This window comes from Mustela erminea, chromosome 9 (assembly GCF_009829155.1).
Source record: "Mustela erminea isolate mMusErm1 chromosome 9, mMusErm1.Pri, whole genome shotgun sequence".
NCBI lineage: Eukaryota > Metazoa > Chordata > Mammalia > Carnivora > Mustelidae > Mustela > Mustela erminea.
In genome coordinates this window covers 94,970,643-94,986,934 of record NC_045622.1, presented here as the reverse complement: position 1 = coordinate 94,986,934, position 16,292 = coordinate 94,970,643, and the positions used below count along the sequence as shown (strand labels likewise).

The window sequence follows — 16,292 nt, the reverse complement described above, 5'->3', positions numbered from 1 at the left end:
CCCAGCCCCAGCGTCAGTCCGTAGCTTTTGGCGCTGGGCAAGCAGGTGGGCCCGGGGCCTTGGAACCACTGTGCTTTACTCCCCCAGATATGTTGCTACAGTGCCTCCCTCCAGGGCCTCCAGCTTCCCACCGGGCAATGGAGAATCCTTTTCAAGTCTGTAGAGAAGTCCTGATTAGTGATTAGATCACAGGCTTTCAAAGTCATGGGTTCAATTCTCATGTACTCGTTGGGTGGCCTTGGTCATGTTGCTAACCTCTCTGGGCTTCAGTTTCCTCATACATAAAATGGGACTGCACTTCCATCTGCCCCATAGGCCTGTTGTGAAGTGTAAATAAAATAATGCGTGTAAAGTGCTCAGCCCAGGGAGTGGCACAAAGGACATAATCACAGCACTCTGTTACTATGTTTTCCTCTTCTCCTTCTCATCAGTGTGGACTTCAAGATGTAACACCTTCAGGGGTACGGTGCTATGCTGGGCACTGGGGCAGATGTGCAAAGCAGACACCATCCCCAAACCAAAGGAGCATGCAGGCTTTCACAAGGAGGCAAGAAATACAGCCAGGAGAATGGTTGTTGTGTGGTTTGGGGATTTCGTTTGTGTGGTTGGAGACAGAGATGGCAGAAGAGGAATCAGTGAACTGGTTCTGGCATGGACCCCGATTTTTATGCATCTTCTGGCCTGCTGTATCTCGTGCTGGCCAGTAGATAGCGCCCCCTCCAAAACCCACCCAGGACCACAGTGATTAGTCCGGCATTTCTTCAAGAACAAATTCACATAGTGCCTGTGGCACGAACGAAGCTGCTCCACTTTTAGCCTCCAGCCTACATTTTATTTTTATTTTAGAGATTTTTAAAAATTTATTTATTTGAGACAGAGAGAAAAAAGCATGAGCGGAGTGGGGGGCAGAGGAAGAAGAAGAAGAAGACTCCCTGCTGGGCAGAGAGCCTGATGTGGGGCTTGATCCCAGGACCTTGAGATCATGACCAGAGCCGAAGGCAGAGGCTTAACCGACTGAGCCACCCAGGAGCCCCGAGAGACCTACATTTTAAATAGATGAAAACAGACCCATTGAGGACTCAAGAGCTTACACTTGGAGGGTGGGGAAGAGCATGCATGAGGAGCCTTGAGGGTGGATGGTCGGAGTCCTAATTTCTCAAAGCCCAGATGAAGCCAGGATTGGATGCTTTCCACCAGGAAGAACAGGAAAGGGTGTCAGAGTCTGGAACTTTGAAAAATTCAGAGCATTAGCTCATCTTCTCTTGGTCATCATTCCTCTTTTTCTTTCAACCCCAAGAAGCCAAACACCAGCCCTACAGAAAGCTACCAGGAATTAATTCTTCAGCAAATATTGACCACAGGCATGGGTGTGCCACAGAGGGGGATGCCAGATCAATTGGATGTTGTCTCAGGGATGCTGAACATGTCCTACTCCCACCTGCGATGATCCCCAGCACCCGCCATGGGGCTCAGTGTCCTGCTTCTAGAAGCTGAATACATTCCGCATTTCCAAGTGATGCTGGCTTTGTTTTGGTTTTGAAATTGAAGGCTAAGGTCGTCTGAGAGCAGAGAGCTCTGGGTGCCAGGCAGGCCCTTTCTGTCCCTGACCCTGCTGTGTTCCTCTGTGTGGGACCCTCGGAAGCCACATGGGTCCTGTGTGAGTGTTGGTCTTACTTTACGCGTTGCTCACAGCCTGGTCAATCTATTCCTGACTTAGACATCAGGGGAATTGTTCACCACTCGCACGAACCTCATAGTGAGCCATTTAGGAAGTTCAATGGTCCTTCAAGTAGCTACTCTCTAAATTAGCTCTGAAATTCAAAATTTTTAAAATTCCTATCTGCCTCAAGTGGCGTCTGCTATAGCTGCTGGAACCTCTAATTCTTGGAGTGTGTTTGAGTGATGGCAGTCTTCCAGATGTTTGGCTCCAGTGCAAAGGAGGCTGAGTGAGCAATCTTGGTGGGTTTAGGAACGTCTGAAATAAAGCTGTGGTCATTCATTTGTTCCACAAGCATTTATTGCACCTGCACTGAAGTCACGTCCACAACCCCTGACCTTGTCCCTGGCATCTCCTCCTGACTCATTTCTCTCACATTGATCTCTGTCCGTGAATACCTGCGGAGCAAGGATGAGACTCCAGGAGAGGCGGAGCTGGAGACCTGAGCTTGGTTTGCCTGAAGCAGGGTGCCTGGACCACACACGCTCTGACAGTTTCCCTTCTCGAAAGTTCACCAGGGGCTGAGTCCTGGGCCAAGTACTTTCCCCACTTCATTTCATTTTGTGCAAGTAACTCTAGGAAGGAGGAACTGTGATCACTCCCATGGTAAAGATGAGGAAACTGAGAAGTCCCAGGTCACGTAACTATTACGGGGCAACAAGGTGTGACACCAAAGCCTGTGTCTTGCCCACTGGGCAGTGACAGTCCTTCAAAACGTCATCCTGGGACCACCGGGGTCACCCTGGTTTGGCCACCACGATGTGGCTCCCCAGCTATGGAGCTTTCAGTTTGCATTCATGGTGTACGTGGCAGATGGGAAAGCTGTGATCTGGAAAACGGGACCCTAACATAGGTGGCAGTGACGGCCTTCCCTCTCTTGACAGGTGTGGTTGAAGATGTGTGTGTCATGGAAACCTGGAACCCGGAGAAGGCCGCCAGCTGGAACCAAGCCCCCAAACTCCACTACCGTGTGGACTATGACCGGCAGAAGGCAGAACTGTTCGTGACTCGTCTGGAAGGTATTACTTTTATTGGACTTCCATGGGCTTCCATGTGCCCATCTCCCCTGGAGGAGTTGGGCGGGAGGGATGGGAGCACCTGTGGTAGAGGGAGCACCCTGTAACCAACAGACCCTGAAATGTGTGGGGTTCTCCCCTCCTCCCATAGAACATCCAAAGTGGAGAATCCTGGTTAGAAAACATCTTTACTCCAAGTGGTGATTCAGAGGCCGGGCTCCTTCCATCAAGGGCCCCTCAGTCCTCTCAGGTCTCCTTGTCATCTGTATCTAGCAGGTGGAAGCAGAGGGAGGAGGAGGCGAGAGCACAGCCTCCCCCTTAAAAGCCATGACCTGCATAGACCATGCATCCCTCCCGCTCACTCCCGGAACTCATGGTCACTGACTGCCAAGGAGCCTGGGAAGTGTGGCTCAGCGGGTGCTCAGCAGAAAGAGGAAAGGGGGTTTGGGTGACTAGCTAGCTCTCTCTGTCACAGGTGCCTTTGACATTGAATGGAGCTTTGTGCTGGATATGAAGGGTGTTCTGAATGGGCAGCAAAGTTTCTGTAATCCAGGAACTGGGTGGTCTTTCCAGGGGGGTCACGATGTCCCTGGTGTTCCGACCCCAACAGTTCACTTTGCCATCAGCAAACAAAGCTGAGGCTTTGCTAAAGAATTGGGGCTAACAATAGTCCATTCTATGGCTCCTGGGAGTTGGGAGCTGTGAGCAGGAGAAATTAGACTTTTGTATTAAATCTTATGTTTTTAGGGGGTGTTTTTCTTTATTATTCTCTTTCAAGATTTTTTAGCCTTTTCTTATCCTTGAGTGTATTTGGTTTTCACAATAGTCCCACTTAACAGATTAGGTAACTGAGGTCTAGCAACCTCGGGTGACTTGTCTGAGATGGCTCCCGCTATTGGTGCTAAAGCCAGGACTAAACCCTTGGAGCCCGGTAGAGAGTACTAGCAGGATACGTGGCCTCAGTCCTTCACCATCTCTTTGGGAAAGGTCAGCTACCCTTTCTCAGGTGATCATTGAGTACCCAGCCATAAAAGCACCAGGGGTACAAGTTTCTGGATTAAGCCCATCTTGGGAAGCATTAAAAACACCAGAGTTCAGAATGAGAAAACAACAGAGGTAGTGGCCAAGCGATGTGTGCCACAAATGGTTGTGTGGTAAATATTGAAGGTACAGAACAAACAAGAACAGGATTGGAGCACAGAAGTCATCGCCGTGCGTGGGTCTTGGCATCTTGGGGACACATCAGGGTCATGAGGTGGGGAGGGCTCTGGGAAGGACCCTATCCTGTCCCTGTTCTCCTGGGAACCAGCATGAGCTGACATGGGCTATATCGGGGGAGCTCCAGTTTCTAGGGCAATTCCACAAAGCCATGGTGGTCAACCTGGGGGCTCCTGTGCTCCTGGGGTCATGACCGTGAAGCTGGACACGGCCACTCCAAGCCAACATGAGCCGCCCCCCTCCCCTAGTTCTTGCGAAGTCCCACGACTGTGTTGCTGTCTCCTTGGCTGCAGCTGTGACCAGCGGCCACGATGGAGGCTGTGACTGCTACGTCCAAGGCAGTGTGGCCAACAGGACTGGCACAGTGGAGGCCCAGACAGCGCTGAAGAAGCGGCAGCTGCACACCACCTGGGAGGAAGGCCTGGTGCTCCCCCTGGCGGAGGAGGAGCTCCCCACAGCCACGCTGCGCCTGACCTTGCGGACCTGCGACCGCTTCTCCCGCCACAGCGTGCTCGGGGAGCTCTGCCTGGGCCTGGATGGGGCATCTGGGCCTCTGGGGGCCGCCCAGTGGGGTGAGCTGAAGACTTCAGTTAAGGTAGGGTTATGTCTTTCCAGGAAAGATGAAACCCGTTAGTGGAGCTTGGGGTGATGGGACTGGGCCGGCGCTCACGCAGCAAGCTTTACAGACCTTCCCGGCGCGCGTGCGTGCATGTGTGTATGTGCGTGCAAGGAAGTTGAGAATCGTGGACGGAATGGAGGGCTGCCGCAGACCACAGCCCAGGCTGTGGAATTCCTGGCGTCTGATTTGCTTCTAGCTTGCTTGCCATCGTGGAAAATGTGTTATGAGTGTGTGGATTCTAATGCTGACAGTAATACCCCATCTGAAGGGATGCCCTGTGTCCCTACTATGTGCCAGGCACTGCTGGGGAGACAGGCCCCACATAGGACGACTTTATCCCTAGAGCTTACAGACCCGAGAGATAAATTGGAGCAGACGAGTGATGATATGGGACATGGGTTGAATCCTAAGACACCTAACCGAAGTGCTCTGATGGAGAGTTCTAGAAGGCATGGTGGGAAGTGGTGTTTGTGCTGGGCTTTGAAGGACGGACTGGGCTGGGGGCAGCCCTAGAGCCCAGTGTTCTGGGGCCCCTAGCCCTGGTTCCCCGCACCCCTCTGCTGCTGCGGGAGCTGAGAGAGGGAGAGAAGGGTCTGCCGAGAGGCTGAGCTGTTCAGGGCGGGGTTTCTTGGAGAACAAACCGGTATTCCTCACAGGCCCGGCGGTGAGGGGTCAGAGAGGTCAAGGCCGTAGGATGGTATGTGGTTATTTAGCCCATCAAGGCCTAAATCAGGATCATTTAGGATCCTTTAGGATCAAGGCCTCCTTCAGGGGTCTGCCACAGTGCAGCCTAGTGGGAGCCTTCCGGGGCTGGTGTCAACCAGCAGATCAGTGCCTTATGGGGGCACTGCATAGCCTACAAAACCCCACGTATTTACTCCCCGGCCCTTTACAGAAAACGTTTGCTGACTACTATGCTCGAGTAATAAAAATACTACAAAGGGCATTCATTTTTGAGTACTTACTCTCTGTTCATCTGTTGCTGTGCTTAGAATTTTACTTCAGTCCTTTCCTAGAGCAGCTAGGCAGGAACGACACTGTGACTCATTTACAGGGGTGGGGCCTGGGGTCACCCAACTGGGACAGCGCCAGCTCGGCCTTCCGGCCAGCTGGGTCTGGCTCACTCAGTCCGGTGCTGCCCTCTGGTCACCGCCTACGAGGCCCCCTCCGAGGGGACCTCTCCTGACGGACACTGTCACTCCCCGCCGGCCCCCCTTTAGGCTGTCATCTCTTCCTCGCCTTATTTTTCTTTCTTTCCCAGCCACAGACACTTGATAAAAACTGACAGCCACTCTCCGCTGCAGCCAGGCTGATCTGCAGCAGGCTCCCTAATGAGTGCGCGATTTGGGACCCGAGTGGAATCACAGCCCCCGGGTGGGGGAGCGGGGGCTGGGAAGAACATCGGACACTTGTGGTCCATTCAGCTACCAAACCAGCAAAACGCATCCCTTCATCCTGGGAACACCTTGCCCAATTTCCAGCATGTGCCAGGCCCTGTGCCAGGAGCTGGGGGCACAGCAGTCATTCAAGGGGGTGACTCTGGCCCCAGCTTGGGGTTGTGGGCTGAGGTGAACAAGGTAAGTGGAGCCCTCCGTGGCCACAGCCCTGAGGCCTCTCTCCTCTAGGCCAGAATGGGTTAACCCGGGGGCCCTCTGTGCCCCAGTTCTCGCCGGAAGACACTTGGCCAAACAGTGGTGTCACCCGGGACAAGCCCCTCACAGGCTGACGCGCCCAGGATCCTCCCGCTTGGCTTCGGGGAAGCAGGACACGGAACCCAGATTGTCCTGTGACTATAGCCCAGGCCCACCAAGGACTTCTAAGAAGTGGTCTGGAGCCAGGAGGCTGGGCACATCCCTCTGGGTGCCTGGACAGGTCCCTGGGCCTAGCTTCTTCATCAGGGAAAGTTCCGGGTTAGAACTTGGGCTGTGGCATCAGGCCAGACCTACACTAAGGCTTCGCTTTGCTGCTTCCCTTCCTTGAGCTGCGGGAGACCTCAGGCAGCCATGTGCCCTCTGAGGGTCAAGACCTTGTGTTCAGAATGGGAACAAGTTAGTGTCGCCAGGGTGATTGTCAAGATTCAGTAGGATGTCTCCCCCTACTTTCTCACAAACACTTATTGCATGTCAGCTGTAGGCTATGTGCTAGGGAAGGGCTTTGCAGAACCCCAGCCTAGTGGGATCCATAACACAATTGCACCTAGCACACAGTAAGCGTTTAAATAGTCTTCACGCCTATTATTTTTGCCCTTGCAAAAGTCCCTGGTAGCTCCCAAATCATTTTGTCATGTGACTAGTTACTTAGGGCCAGTTGAATCTTTGGGGTCATGTTGCAGACATCCCCCCATCCTGGAGAAAAGGGGTGACCCGGGCAGAGGGCTGGCCAGCTTCATCCTGCCTCACTCCCAAAGCCCACACTGGCTCCTATTCATCCAGAAACAATATTCCCACTTAATCATCTTGAAAAATGCGGATTGTCCTTCCTCGATGACCGATGGTGATCTTTTGAGCAGACAGTTCCACAGCGATTCACGTGGGCCCCAGGCTCACTGGGTGGATGTATGTATTATTATCCCCATTTTACAGATGAGGCCCTGGAGGCCTGGGGAAGCGAAGTCACATGTTAAAGTGCAGACAGCACTTGGAAGGCAGGATTTCTCAGCCCTCTGTGGTCCGGGGCTAGGGTGTACACACTTTCACCGCCTTGGGACTGTGACGGACATCTGCCTCCTGGGTCTGGGGCGGGGGGCTCTTTGGGTCATTTTTGTCCATCGGTGGATTTGTTGAAATTCCAAACAATTGCTTGTCGGAATTCCAGGGGAGACACTCTGGAAAGCCACCAAAGGAGGTGAAGTGTGTTGGACGCTTCACAGAGGCGTCTGCCCCCCCGCAGAGTGTACTTATTGCCAATGGCCTCTGGTGCCCTTTCTACCATCGCGTGCCTAGCTTTTTTGTTGACACGGTTGGCCATTCTGTTGACCGAGCAGGGCCGCACTCAGCATCTGTCATCACGTTATTGACTCTCAGCCCTACAGGGGCTGGAAGGAATTATCTTCTCAAACAGAGTAATGAATCACACCTCTCCGCGGCCCCCCGGAGCCTGACCGGTCGATGCAATAGTTCTCAAATTGTGTCCCCTAGAGCCCTAGTGTTCTATAAAAATACCCCAAGAACTTGGGGGAGGGAAAAGTGAAAAGGGTCCTGACCCTCTGTTCTGGCCACATCCTAAGTGGCATCTCTTCATTCTGTTTTATATGTCAGGTTTGAATATATGATATTTGGAAAATCACGTTTTGTGGCAAATGTTAACCTCTTATTGAAGCTCACACTCCATATCATTCCTCTGTGCCCTCTTCCCTTCTGCAAGAAAGCAGCATTGGTGGGTGAAGTGTTTCTAGGATGCCTATTGGATACAAGACCAGTGGGAGCCCAGCCTCAGCATTAGCTGATGGGTCAGAAGCCACCCCCAAGAGAAGCCCTCTCCTTCATCTTCTTCTCTGTTTCAGGAGCCGTCTGCCGGAACTGGGGAGGTCCTTCTGTCCATCAGCTATCTCCCGGCTGCCAACCGCCTCCTGGTTGTACTCATTAAGGCCAAGAACCTCCACTCTAACCAATCCAAGGCACTCCTGGGGAAGGGTGAGTGAGACTACACTCCCTTCCTTACACTCATTTCCATATACTCCCAGGCCAGTCCCTTCATCGGGCCCGGGTCCGAGCCACCTGGAGCTCCCGACCCTGCAGGTGCACATGCGGAGAACCGGTCTCACCCGTGGGTCAGAGGAAGCAGAGGATCGGACCAAGGAAGCCACAGAGCATAGTACCCAGGCTGTAGAGAGGAAACTTAGCTCAGCCCATTTCCCACACGGGACTGTAGTGACCTCACTGGCAGGTATCGGGAAGGCGGGGCGGTCATCCCGTCCCAGCTCACCATCCCTGTGTGCCCCGCACCCAACCGCAGTCTCTTCTCTTCTCTCAGTCTTTGACGAGCTGCCGCCCCCACACCAGCTGAGTGTGGGCGCTGGCAGAAGGTGTGTGGGTGCATGGGCTGAGACGGCCTGAAGCTTAGGGCGTCTGTGCCCCATATACCCAAGTAAGCCTCTCTCCAACATTCCGGGAGCCTCGGTTTTTTTTTTTTCTGGATACCCCAGCACAGACAGACACCCGCCCCCCGAGTCTTGGGGACCAAACAGGCTCTCTTATCGGAGCAGGAAAGCAGCACTGGTTAACAGTATGATACCTGGACCCCACGCCAAGTGCTCAGAGCAGGATATAAATAACCAGGTATTTATAGCAGGATGCAAAAAAAGAATTAGCACCGTGTTCAGAATCTCTGAGCAAACAATTTTGGGCAAATGAAATCAGAAGCGCTGGTCTTGCCGCCAGATCCCCCAGCAGAAGGCCAGGCCAGAATTCTGTGCCTCCTTTCCTCATCCCTTTGAGACAATTCTTTGTCTCCTGCTCCTTTTTTTGTTTTTTTGTTTTTTACAGCTCCTGTCAGGACAATTACGACACAACACTTTGTCTCTCAAATCTATCTGCTGAAATAACAAACTAGCCGCATGGGGGTGATAATTATCGCCATAAATACCAAGGAACAATTATTTTCCCATTAGCTTCGGGAACCTTGACTAATGAAAACGTAATTCGGCATCGGAGCCTAGTGAGGCTCCATGCAGGCTTGTCCTGTGACCCACGCTACTGTTGGGGAGGCAGGGGGGAGCAGCTCTATTGACCCAGAACCCACGGGGGCCCGGGCAGTCTGCTGTCACCCTCCACATGAAGCCGGGCTGCTCCAGTAACATTTACAAAACAACCAAGGAGAAGAACTCAACCCATCAGCAGGAGACTTTCTATCTTAATAACCAACAAAAATGCTGGGAGGGAGAACCAAGGGGATGAAGACGTGGGGATGGCTTTGTATTGCTGGTTGAGTTGAAGGTCAAGTTGTGATACATCGGAGGCACTATCTGGAATCTGGGTTGATGTGGGACACGAAGACCCTTGGAAGGGCTCATAGCAGGTAATGGTTCAAGCTTGACCCAGTCATGGGCTACCCAGTGACCACCTTGGTGTGTTGTACTATTGTGGGTTTTCCACACTACAGCCTAAGTTCTACGGATGCAGGAAGTTTTGCTGTAACTCTATGTCTAGTGCCTCACAGCGGGCATTTAATTATTGCTGAATGAATGCGTGGCCCAGTGAGGAGGGTGGTGCCGGCAGAGGGGGTGCAGAGAGAGGGAGCCTCAGGGTACATCTTTAGCCAGGGACCCTGTCTCTCCAGCCCTCAATCAGAGCATTATCCTGGACCAATCACACCCTACAGACTCACCTTTCCATCTCTCTTTCCCCCAGACGTCTCCGTCAAGGTGACCTTAAAGCACCAGGCACAGAAGCTGAAGAAGAAACAGACAAAACGGGCCAAGCACAAGATCAACCCCGTATGGAACGAGATGATCATGTTTGAGCTGCCCGACGAGCTGCTGCAGGCCTCCAGCGTGGAGCTGGAGGTGCTGAGCCAGGATGAGGAGGGGCAGAGCTGTGCCCTTGGCCGCTGCAGCCTGGGCCTGCACGCCTCGGGCTCTGAGCGCAGCCACTGGGAGGAGATGCTCAAGAACCCTCGCCGGCAGATCGCCATGTGGCACCAGCTGCATCTGTAGGCAGCTGCCCGGGCTCCTCCCCTTCCGGGCCCCGCCCCGCCCCTCCAGCCCTACTGTCCTCTGCAACGTCCTCTTTGTGCCCCATCCTCATTCTGACACCCAGGAGACAGATGTGTTTGCAAAGGCTGGGACCCCGTGCCTCTCCTAGTGCACTCGTCTTTCCAAAACATGAGCAGGGTGGGGTGGGGCGGTGTGTGGAAACGGGGCATTGGGGTGGCACTGAGGAAGGTATGGTGCTCCTCTGTGCTATTGCAGAGACACTTGTCAAATACAGACCACATGCAGTTTTGGCAGGTGGACTCAGGCCCGATGCAGAGAACGCATTTCGTGAAGAAGAATGAGTGCAGAGAACGTGGCTCTTTAAAAACGAGCATTTCAAAAACGGTGGAGGACATAAAGCATCCTGGATCAACTTGTGGAGTTAGGGATTGGGAACGGGAAAGGGTGGGATGAAATAGCCAGCATGACATCGTGCCCCTGACCCACGGCTGTCACCCAGTGGTTCTCGAACCCTAGTGTGTGAAGAATCACCAGCAGATTCCCCGGACCTGCCCCCTGACACTCCAGATCAGTATTCCTGGCCACGATCCCGGCACCTGCATTTTTACCAAGCTCCGTGCGGTTTTGATGCAGAGGTTGGAGCACGGCGCTGGGAGAAATCCCTTCTACAACATTCCAGACAGGTTTCCCCAGTCCTTGTCCGGACTCCCAATACACTGGGGCAGCCGGTTCCGAGGCTGGACATCTCAACTGTCAGTGTGAAACTTGGGAGGCCTCTGGTTTTGTTTTCTTTTTAATTTAATCATTTTAATTCTTAATATTTTTCCTTTGTGCTCTTCAGATCCTGTTCTTGGACTGGATTTTGTGCTTTTTATTGACAAACTCTGTCGTTTTAACTCAAAGTCCGTTTCTGTTATCCTCGGGGAGATCTTCCTTGACCAGGTGTGGGTGGGATTCCCCTGTTTGTCGTGAGGCGCTTATTGTCACGCCCACCAGCATCACCAAAGTGACCCTCTGAGACGGATTCATCTTTCTCAGCGTTCCAGCCACTGCAGGAGGAACAGGAGGCTCATGTTGATTTAGGCTGTTCTATCTGGCTGCCTACAAGTGGCCGAAGAAGGAAACTTGAAATAGGAAAAAAAACGTCTTGCACGAATATGTCCCCCTTCCTCAATTTTCAGGGCCTGCCACTGTCATCAGTAAGTAACCAGCAACTTGGCTTCAAATTCCTACCTTCTTATTCCAAACAGCTGTCCACGTGGTCACTTAGACACTGAGTCTCGCTGTTGGGTATACTGTTTGCCTAGGAACCGGGATTCGTGGGTTCTGTTGTTGGCCGTCTGTCAGATGGGACAAATGACACGGCAGCTCTGTCTCTGTGAATGACGTGGCAGATGAAAGAGAGCTCCAACACCGGAGGCGCTCTCTGCTAGAAACAAAGCACAGCCCCCGGCAGGTCACCTTTAAGCGTCAAGATGGCAGTTGACGGTGACTGGAAGGGACCAGAACCATTCCAGGCACTTACAGAACTATGGATTCTGCATTTGGGCTCCTCGCTACTGACACCCAAGCTCTGGGCTTTCCAAGGTCACCCAGTACTGTCATCTGCAAGGGAACCCCTGGGTGAGGTGGGTAAGGGCCTGCTTCAGGCCTGTGACGAGTGGCCTCTCCCTGAGGATCGGAGCGGGCACCTCATCACCTTGGGTCATGATTTTCCATTTCTGTGCAGAAGAAGAAAAGCATCCCAAGAGACAGAAAAAATATCGAATCCCTGTTTAATTGGCAAGTTTTTCAGGTAATTGGAGAATTTGCACCTTAAGGTTCGTCACCTCCTGCCAACATTTTTTTTTTTTTTAACTTTTTTAGGCAAAGCATTTGTTGGTGATTCCCTATGGCATGTTGCTAAGACTCCCTGCACACTCTGGCCTCCTGGTTTTGGCCAGCATGGCCCCAAGAAAACAAAGCATTTCCTCTGGGGCCTGACTGGTACTCTCCTCTCTCTAACACCCGTCACTGCAGTGTAGAAGTCTGGATTCTGGACTTACCGTCAGGAAACACAAGTTCTGCTTCCTTATAAATTTATGCACCTGCCTCACAGTTACACTGAAGGGTGTTGGAGGTAGACGGAGCCAGAAACATCAGCTCTACAGACTGTGGTCTTTCCATCACGGGCATCTATGTCTTTGTGTCTTAAGGATTTCATTTTCCAGAATCCAGACTCAAGGTTGCCCTGGATGGGAGTCAAGGGCTACCACAGAATATCTCAGTGTCGACCACCACCTCACTTAGCGGGCAAGCGCAGGAACAAAGGAGGTCTTGCGTGGGATTTTGTCTGTTGTCTTCACTGGGGTGTTCCAAGAACCTAGAATAAAGCTAGCTGATGGCCATCAATTAATATCTGTTGAATGAGTTAATGAGTGCAGGATAGATGGAGGACCAGACAGAGAAAGACACTGTAAGTGAAATAAAGGTCAGTCTGCCCTGAGTTCTCCATGGTAAAAGCATCAGCCGTCTGATGACAATTCACAGCCCTCCATATCAATGTAATGAACAATAGTGGTTTTCCAGCAGAGCTCTGTCTTGGTGAATTTTAAATTGCCCAGAGACATCAGGCTGCCAAATCAACGGACTCGAGGAATCTTCGCGTCGGGGTGCCTTGTACCAGATCCCTGCGCAATTTTACTACCAGCTTAGAGTAAGCGGGTCTGGGTGAAATCAACCGATCATTTTTGAAAGGTACACCTTGTACTTCGCAGGGAGCGTTTTCTAAAAAGGGCATGGAGCGAGGTGAAAATAAAGGGAGAACCCACCACAGACCAGGCTGGGGCCGCCGAGGTGACCTGGTTCTCTCCTAGATACAGTGAAGGGGAGGCCCACCCTCGTTAACCTGTGGCTCCACTGCCCACATCAAATCAGCGTTTATCTGCCAGGTTCCCATTGCTCCAGGCCTCGAACAGGTCTGTCCATTTCACTTTGAGATACGATCCTTGGGGTGGACTGAGGGACCCATCACTCCAATGGACACTATGTAGAGAGGGGAGGATGCAAAAGAGGCTCTCTGGGGGCAGTTTCTTGGGGATGTAGAGGAGTCTGGACGGGAGGAAGCTGCAGTGTAAGCCAAACTGAGGTAAAGACCCCCAAAAGAGAGACCTAGTCCTTGTGATCTGTTTCTGCTGCCTGTGTTTCTTGTTGTCAGTGCTAAGTGTGTGTTTGTTTCTCAATCATGAACTGAAGCACAAAAAGACGCATGAGACATTGTAGTCATATGTCTGGTGTCACACTTGGGAGCAAAAATCTCTCAGTGGTAAATAAATAATTTCCAGCGGGGTCAGGGGCCCAGTGTTTTCTTTTTTTCTTTTCGCTTCGTATTTGAGACACATCAGATGCACAGACAATAATTTGATAAACACTCGTCATTAGCCGCTACCGAGTTTTAGAAACCTTGACGAATGCCATTGAAGTCTCCTTGGTTTCACTCAGGAGAGCGTCACGTCTCTCCTCACCCCAAACATGTCTTCACCCCTTCCCTCCAGGTTACATAAACCCTGAGCAGCCAAAGAGTACTTTGCGTTTTAAACTTTATTTAACTTGCATCTCACTATTTGGGCTGCACATGAAAATTTTGAGCTTGACCCCTGCAGACCTATGTAGGTCTAGCTCATTTGTTTATTTATTTATTGACTTACGTATTTGCCGCTGTATCCTATTCTATGGTACAGAGAGGCCACGGTCCCATTCTCTCAGTAACGTACATTTAGAGCTTTCTTTGTTTTTTCTATCATAAGGCTGCTAGGAACATCCTCATGCTTGTCCCTTTGCTCCCATGTACAAGTTTCTTTAAGGTATGTCCCCAAGAGTGAGTAGAATAACTGAATAAGGAAGGGCTCTCTGTGCATGGCTGTGCACATGCGTGTGTGTGTGTGTGTGTGTGTGTGTGTGTGTGTGTGTGTCTTCATTCTCACGCCCCCTGGTGGCTTTGCTTGAGCACCGAATCCAAGGTCCTACACAGGTGCTGGGATGCCGGCCTTGATTCTGGCCTCTTGGGGGGCTCTGCCTTCATTCTTGAGAAGAAAAATCGGGCAGGACCTAGAGACTTCTTTCTCAAACATCCCCCAAAGAAATACTCCTATCGCTGGAAGATCAGTGCATCAGCCAGTGGTTCTCCTGCACTCTAGAAGGTGGGTCGGAACAAGGGGACTCCTGGAGGCCTGTCACCCCAGGTCCTCCTGGCGGCTGCCGCAGCCCAGCCTCTGGAGGCAGAGCCTCTGGCATCAGGCAGAGGGCAGGGTCTGAATTTTATAGTCAGTAGGGAATTAGCCAGGGCTGATTAAAACCAAAGTTCTCATAAAAGAGAAATGATCCATGAAGAGAGCCATGAGATGTCTTTGCTTTCCAAGTCTGTGTGTGTGCAATTCCTTATTTTATATGCTACACATATTTCTTATACTGTAATGACAACCAGAATTTTTAGTTTCATAATTAAGTAGAAGTTGGTCCTATCCCACAGAGAGCTAAGTATACAGACTGTGTTTCACGGGTAACTATGACTATGGCCCACGGGAGCCTAAAACTAACATCTAAGAGTCCGGAAGAGGGAAGAGTTCATTAATCACTTGATACAGGGCTTTCCACTGAACCGCCTTACATAATAAGCTCTGTCCTTGCATATAAAACCCACTCACGCCTAGAGCACTGTGGGTAGGAGCCAAGACCGTACATCCCAGCGTGGCTGTGTCACTTTGCGGCCTTGGGCAAGTCACTTGCGTTTGGGCCTCCGTGTCCACGTCTGTGAAATGAATTTGGACCCAATGATCACTTGCTTTAAGGTGTTAGGATTCTGTGACCTAGACCGGCAACAATCTACTTTTCATACTTGTTTCAGTCTCCTGTCTCGTGCATGAAGCAAGAAAACCCACCCACCTGTGTTCCTGCCCTCTTCTCCCTGTGCCTGGGAGGTCCCGCTGGCATCTCTGACAGTCACCCACTCCCTGAGACGAAACACAATGTCACCTGAGGCTCTGAGTCAGCCTCTCTCCTGTGCTCTGCTCTTAATGGAGCTGGTGGTAATTTTCCACCCAAGAGTTTCTTTTTTTTCTTTCTTTCTTTTTCTTTTTTTTTTTACTGCCAGTTAGAAGCCCCACCATTCCAGAAGCTCGGAAGACCAGCATCTGTTCTGTCTCCCTTCCCCAGCAGACACCTGGCAAGGCTAGAGCCACTGGAGGTGCTACAGATAAACTTAGGCTGTTCGGCATTTTCTTGGTGCGAGTGTTGAAGGACTGCACCCCCTTCTTCCCTCCTTTTCCTCCTGCAGGTGAGCCTGCACAGATGGTCCTCGGCATGAACCTCAGAAGCTCCCCCAAGCCAGAGATGGAGGCAGACACCTCTCTGGGGGGAGGTGAGAGGAAGTCGGTCTCCGGGCTGGAAACCAGGCATTGCTAAGGAAACCAGTCTAGTGGTGACCACCATGTGCTCCAGTGGTCCCGGACGGTTCTCCTTCAGCTCAGTGTGGTCTTGCAAGCGGCCTGGGCTGGAGCAAGGCTTTCCGTTCCAGTTTCCCAGCACTCCTCCTTGGTGTTTCAGGACCGCCCCTTGGCAAGTGGGTGTTGGCAGGAATCCTGCTTCAGAAACCCGGGGGGGGGGGGGGGGGGGGGTGCGGGGGGGGGGGGCTCAAGCCAGGGACAAGCAAGGAGAAACTGGTTTTTCCAGCCAAAAAGCAAACAAAACTTCTCTGCAACGCCTTTTTTCTTTAAAAGCCAGGTGGGATGTGCTCTGGTGGCAAAAGAGCACCCTCAGGGTCTCCAGGCTGGGAGGGGAAAGGTGAAGCCCCCTCCCCCTTCAGGCAGAGGCGTCCAAGTCAGCAGGCAGAGGAAGTGTCGGTGGTTCTGTATTACAAGTCACAGGCAATCCCCTCATCCAGGGTAGCTACAGGAATTCCGGGGGAACCAGGACGGCAGTGGGAAATCACACAGCTTTCTAGCACCTACATCCTGATCTAAGAGGTAACAATATAATGATAATGATGACGTACAGCATGTAGTAGCCCAGTGCTCTGTGCTGGGCACTGAAGAC

At 51.9% G+C, this 16,292-nt stretch overlaps 1 protein-coding gene across 1 annotated transcript in view; it reads left to right on the top strand.

Moving 5' to 3' along the window:
• SYT13 (synaptotagmin 13) overlaps positions 1 to 13,011 on the top strand; it is a 41,388-nt gene extending 28,377 nt beyond the window's left edge. Inside the window, exons 3-6 of the mRNA XM_032358830.1 lie at positions 2,602 to 2,736; positions 4,245 to 4,546; positions 8,073 to 8,202; positions 9,919 to 13,011. Coding sequence (XP_032214721.1) covers positions 2,602 to 2,736; positions 4,245 to 4,546; positions 8,073 to 8,202; positions 9,919 to 10,223 — 872 coding nt within the window. The 3' untranslated portion in view covers positions 10,224 to 13,011. The remainder of the gene's footprint in view (positions 1 to 2,601; positions 2,737 to 4,244; positions 4,547 to 8,072; positions 8,203 to 9,918) is intronic.
• The last annotated feature ends 3,281 nt before the right edge of the window (positions 13,012 to 16,292 follow it).